General features: G+C 57.4%; 2 protein-coding genes across 6 annotated transcripts in view; both read left to right on the plus strand.

The window, feature by feature from the left end:
• ABHD14A (abhydrolase domain containing 14A) overlaps positions 1–880 on the plus strand; it is a 4,781-nt gene extending 3,901 nt beyond the window's left edge. Inside the window, exons 4-5 of the mRNA XM_007451837.1 lie at positions 69–304; positions 517–880. Of these exons, the coding sequence (XP_007451899.1) occupies positions 69–304; positions 517–699 (419 nt within the window). The 3' untranslated portion in view covers positions 700–880. The remainder of the gene's footprint in view (positions 1–68; positions 305–516) is intronic.
• Positions 881–3,041: 2,161 nt separating this feature from the next.
• ACY1 (aminoacylase 1) overlaps positions 3,042–5,403 on the plus strand; it is a 4,938-nt gene continuing 2,576 nt past the window's right edge. The window contains exons 1-6 of one of the 5 annotated variants that reach the window (XM_007451838.1): positions 3,052–3,089; positions 3,500–3,615; positions 4,288–4,352; positions 4,443–4,547; positions 4,896–4,990; positions 5,262–5,338. In XM_007451838.1, coding sequence (XP_007451900.1) covers positions 3,522–3,615; positions 4,288–4,352; positions 4,443–4,547; positions 4,896–4,990; positions 5,262–5,338 — 436 coding nt within the window. In that variant the 5' untranslated portion in view covers positions 3,052–3,089; positions 3,500–3,521. Of the gene's footprint in view, positions 3,090–3,499; positions 3,616–4,287; positions 4,353–4,442; positions 4,548–4,895; positions 4,991–5,261; positions 5,339–5,403 lie in introns of those variants that run through there. The other 4 variants (XM_007451839.1, XM_007451841.1, XM_007451842.1 and 1 more) reach the window with 4 other exon arrangements.

Genomic DNA, 5,403 nt, shown 5'->3' on the forward strand with positions numbered 1-5,403 from the left:
CTCTGGTGGGCAGGGACTCCTGACCTCCTTCCCAGCCTCCCTCAGCTGGTGCCTTCTGCTGTTCCCAGGTTTTGGGAACTCGGCACCTTCGAAGGAGGCAAGCACAGAGGCAGGGCGGGCACAGCTGTTGGAGCGAGTGCTGCAGGACCTAGAGGTGCAGAATGTCGTGTTGGTGAGCCCTTCACTGAGTGGCTGCTATGCCCTGCCCTTCCTGATGCAAGGCCACCACCAGCTGCATGGATTCGTGCCCATTGCACCTGCGTCCACCCAGAACTACACCCAAGAACAATTCCAGGCCGTGAAGGTACTGGGAGGAGGGTCTCCAAAAGTCCTGGCTTCCTGTCCCTGGCTCAAGTCATGGGGGGAAAGGCCTCAGGTCTTCCTTGGAGGACACATGGCCCCATCCTTGATCTGGATGGGAGAGATGGGGTGTATAGGGAAGATTTCCTAAGGAGGTAGCTTGAGGGCCAGTCCCCATCAGGCCCCAGGATCACAGCTCCTTGCCTTGCTCTGCAGACCCCGACTCTCATCCTGTATGGGGAGCTGGACCGCGTCCTGGCTTGGGAGTCACTGCGGCAGCTCCGCCACCTGCCTAACCACTCTGTGGTGAAGCTGCGCGATGCAGGCCATGCCTGCTACCTCCACAAACCACAAGACTTCCACCTCGTCCTTCTTGGCTTCCTTGACCATCTGCCTTGAGCTCACCCACTGTCCAGGCCCCAGGCCTGGCCTGAACTTGGAGGATCTGGACCAGTCTCCACCAGGGAGGCAGTCCCTGGGGTTGGAGGGTAGAGGCCAGAGGGCCAGGCCCAGTCAGGACCTCTCATTTCATCTCAGAGGCACAATAAAAGAAAGCATTTTTGTTATGCCTAGGGAGTGACAGGTTCTGTTTCCTGGCGTTGCTGCAGGTGGGGTTAGAGTTGGAGGCAAGTCTGGGACTGCTTTGGGACTGAGAGCAGGAGGGATTGCTCCAGCAGCCTGGGAAGGCTAAGGACATGCGCTACTTACTAGATGGCTGCTGAGTGGCTACTCTGACTCAGTTTCCTCATCTGTAAAATGGGCATGATGGTAACACCTAGCTCAGAAAGTGGTTTTAGGATTGAGTCTGGTTAAGCAGAGCACTTGGCCATACTGGGCTGGTGACGTGGGAGTGTCATGGAGAGGGGGTGTTACTACTGCTGAATGACCACTGGCATTGGTGGGAAATCCAGGGTCTAGCGGCTGAGTTGAGTGAGTCAGGAATAGAGGACCTATGGCCGAAGGGAGCAAGATTTGTAAAGGTGGGGTGGAGAATGTGGTTTAATAAGTAACACAGTATTGGGAAGAGGGAAATTTCCCCCTCTACCCCTCTTGAGTTCTTGGCTGGACTAACAATAAAATTTACACAAAACATTAATAGGAGAAAAAGAAATTTTAATCATGTGCAAGGAGGCCTCATAGAAATGGGACCTAAGAAGTGGCCAGAGCAGGCAGCTTTCATACTTTTTAGACAAAGAATAAATTTGTGAGGACTTGACAGGACAAAGAAGCATATTTTGGCTGCTCAATTGGTAAAGAATCTAAACAGAGTGGGCTTGGGAGTAGTAAATTAAAGAATTAACAAGGTTTGTTTATACAGGCTTCTCAGCCTGAATTCCCTATCTCCGGAAATCAGGGTGTCCTACCTCCAGATGCAGGGAGTGTACCTTTCGTATAGAGATTTATTTCTTGTTTTCAGGGAGACAGAAAGGAGGGTCAGAATGTCTCTCTTGCAGTGGACATTTCTCAAGTGACTTTAATTCAAAATAATTAACATGCCACTGAGGCACATTTTGGGATGGCCTGCCCTGGGCCCCAACAATAGCATTGTTGGTGAACCACCAAGCCTGCTTGCCCCCTGGGAATCTGTGGGTCAGCAGTCTGACTTAAACCTCACGAGGGTTGGATGGACCCTACCCTACCCTGCCAGCCTGCCTCCTCTGTGCCCAGAGGTTGAAGTCTTCAACCCCACCCCTCCCCAAGCTGATTCAGCCCCTGGAACGGAGGGCAGAACTGGCTGAGACTACAAAGGACAGCCGGACGCACAAATGGGCAGCTACAACTGTGTGCAGCCTGTGGGTGGCCAGTGGGACACCTGTGCCTCTTTATCTTCCCTCTCCAGTGGCTGCAGAAGAGCCAGGGAGCCTGGCACAGGGTCAGCCAAGAAGGTGCCACACGTATGCTTTTGTGCAGTTTCCCACCTCTCATTCTGTCATACAGCGTCACGATTACATCCTCTCATCGTGCCATCCTCTGTCACACCCAACCACCATCTCACTCACATTGTCATACACACAGTCACCCACTGATACACAGATTTGCCTACACAGTGGTGCGATCACACATGCGCCCATCCGTTCATTTATCCTTCATTCCTGGCACGCTGTCCGTCTGTTCTGTCCCCTGCCAGGGACAGAATCCTGCGGGTACGTGGACCAGCATCTTGGAGCTCACAGATATTAACCAATAACCTCTCCACACAGGGAGCATTGAGGCAGTCAGGGAGGCCGCCCCTGAGGAGCTGAGGCGTGAGGAGGGGAGAAGTCCAAGACTCGCGGGAGGGGGTGGTGGAGCAGGCCAGGGCCAGACCCAGCAGGACTTTTCAAAGCTGTACTGAGAGCGAGGGGGCGCTCAAGGGTACAGCTGCGAAGTTTCCGGTCAGTGCCCGCCTTCCTCCCTTCTGGCCCAATCGGGAGGTTGCAAGAGGTGGGGCCCGCTGCCCAGGGCCAAGGGCGGGGCCTGCGGGGGCGGGGCCAGCCTGTAGCTCGCAGTCGGCTGCAGGGCGGAGCCGGCGGCGGAGGCAGCTGCCCTGGGGTGGGCCCCTGAATCCCAGCCTCGTGTAAGTGGCGGAGGCTGGAACCACTGGCTGGCGGAGACGCCCACGCTCACTGGGCCTTAGAGATTGGGACGGCCCTGATTCGCAGTCTTCGGTCCCGCCCTGCGAGGTCGGGCCACGTGGTGGGCGGACCGCGGCAGTTCTGATCCGGAGACCTCGCAGGACCTGGAGTCCCGCCCACAGTGCAGGGTGGACGCCGAGAGGGGAGCGCGGGCCCAAGACCAGCGAGAGTGAGGTGGGGGGCCGTGGAGAGGGGTAGAGGGATCTGGGGCTCCCTGACCTGAAATCCGGGCAACTGGGAGAATTTATTTGAGGAGGGCGGAGGGAGTCAATGTCTGGGTTCAGACGTGGCTCAGCTACTTTCTGGGTGTCTCTGAATCTCTCTTAGCTTTTTCCTCTGTAATGTGGGCTTTCAGAGGCACGAACTTCATGGGGTTCCTTGGGGGGTTAAATAAGGAAATGTGTTGAAAGTGGCCAGCACAGCGCCTGAAACAGAATGGGGCCTCTGTAACTGGGGGCTCCGAACCAAGGTATTCTCTCCCTGCGGGGCGGCCGGGGAACCGCCCTGGGGAGGGACTGCGTGTAAATGGAGCCCACCAGCCCCAGCGGCGGGGAGGGGTAGGTAGCCACTCGCTTTGCCCCTAGCTCACCACGGCAGGGCAGCGCCATGGCCAGCAAGCGTCGTGAGGGCGAGCACCCATCCGTGACGCTCTTTCGTCAGTACCTGCGCATCCGCACCGTCCAACCCGAGCCCGACTACGGTGAGAACGCGGCGGTTCCATGAGGACCTGTGGCGGGGCATCAGGGGCGGGGACTGTGCTCGAAACCAGGCGCCAACCCCTGTCACCCAGCTGAGCCTAATCTGCTGCCTCAAATGGCGCCTCCATTGCTCTAAGCCATTCCCTAGGTCAGCAGACAGCTCAGCATCCCCTCCAGGCTGTGCTGCTCCAAAAGTTACAACTGGCAGTTAAATAGGGAACAACTTCACCTCACTCTCCAGCACTTGAGGTTGGGGAAGGGAAGAAAAGGCCCCCGGCAGCGTACTGGGGCTGAACAAAGGCCGCAGACCTTTGGGGAATCAGGCTTGGTGGCTGGGAACTGTGTACTGGGGTCCAATCCAAATCCCTGCTCTGTGATTTACCAGCTGGGAGACAGTGGGTGAGCCTCATGTCTCCGCGCCAGTTTCCCCATCATTAAGGAAGGTAACAATGACACCTGCTTCTCACTCTGGACTTCCCGCCTGGCCTTCTACAAAGGGTCACTGGCCAAAAATGTCTTCTTCCTTGGGGACAGTGATGCAGATGTCTCTGACGGATGTGGAATTGTGTTGAGGCAGGGGTCTGCTCCCTTCTCTGGATGTACCCCCATCTCTGCCTGGGCCCGTGGGAGGTGTGGGGAGGCAGAAGCAGCAGCAAGGCTGTCTGTGTCCCCAGGGGCTGCCGTGGCCTTCCTTGAGGAGAGAGCCTGCCAACTGGGCCTGGGCTGTCAGAAAGTGGAGGTGAGCCTGTGGCCCTGCATGGGTAGGGGAGGTGGGCCTGGGGCAGCTCCTCACCGTGCACTGACAACCCCTCCTCCTGGCCCTCTCCAGGTGGCAGCTGGCCGTGTGGTGACTGTGCTGACCTGGCCAGGCACCAACCCCAGACTCTCTTCCCTCTTGCTCAACTCCCACACCGATGTGGTGCCTGTCTTCAAGGTGCGGGGGTCGTAGGGAGTGGAACAGCCTTGGGGACAAAGATGGTACAGATCCCCCATTCGACTTCAGGGATCCCACGATGCTGGTCCTGGCACTGATTTGACCTCATAGAGCATTACTCCACTCAATCAAGCAGCCTCTGCCCAGTAGCCATTCCATGCCAGGGGTGGGGTAGGCCAGAGCGGGGGTTGGTGGTGGGAGGCAGAGATGAGGGATGGCTGTCAGCTGCCCTCTTCAGCCCTACGTGGGCTCCTAGGGCACCTGCTCCCTGGGCAGGGCCACAGTTGAGCAGAGTGGATTAACGACTACATTTGGTGCTTGGGTCCCTCTTCCTGCCCCTGCCCCCAGGAACATTGGAGTCATGACCCCTTTGAAGCCTTCAAGGATGCTGACGGCTACATCTATGGCAGGGGCGCCCAGGACATGAAGTGTGTCAGCATCCAGTGAGTGTCCTTCATTCCCAGTTTCCCCACTGGCCCGTTGGATTGACCCAGGACCCAGGTGTGATTGGAGAATGTCAAGGCCAAGGAACATCTTGACCCCTTACCTTGGGTGGGAATTCCTGCTATGACCATTGCATAGATGGGGAGACAGGGACAGAGACTTTCTGGAGTCACCTGCTAGGCTGTGGCAGAGCAGGGCCCAAGGCTGCAGCCTGCCTGCTCTGATGGCTCCCCCCCAGCACCTGGCTTACACCCTCTTACTGCCCCTCAGGTACCTGGAGGCTGTGAGGAGGCTGAAGGTTGAGGGCCACCATTTCCCCAGAACCATCCACATGACCTTTGTGCCAGGTAGGAGTGACTCAAGGAGGGGCACCTTCAGGGGTGGGGAGAGTGTTGGGGTACCCCCTATCTCA

This window comes from Lipotes vexillifer, unplaced genomic scaffold (assembly GCF_000442215.2).
Source record: "Lipotes vexillifer unplaced genomic scaffold, Lipotes_vexillifer_v1.1 scaffold500, whole genome shotgun sequence".
Lineage (NCBI taxonomy): Eukaryota > Metazoa > Chordata > Mammalia > Artiodactyla > Lipotidae > Lipotes > Lipotes vexillifer.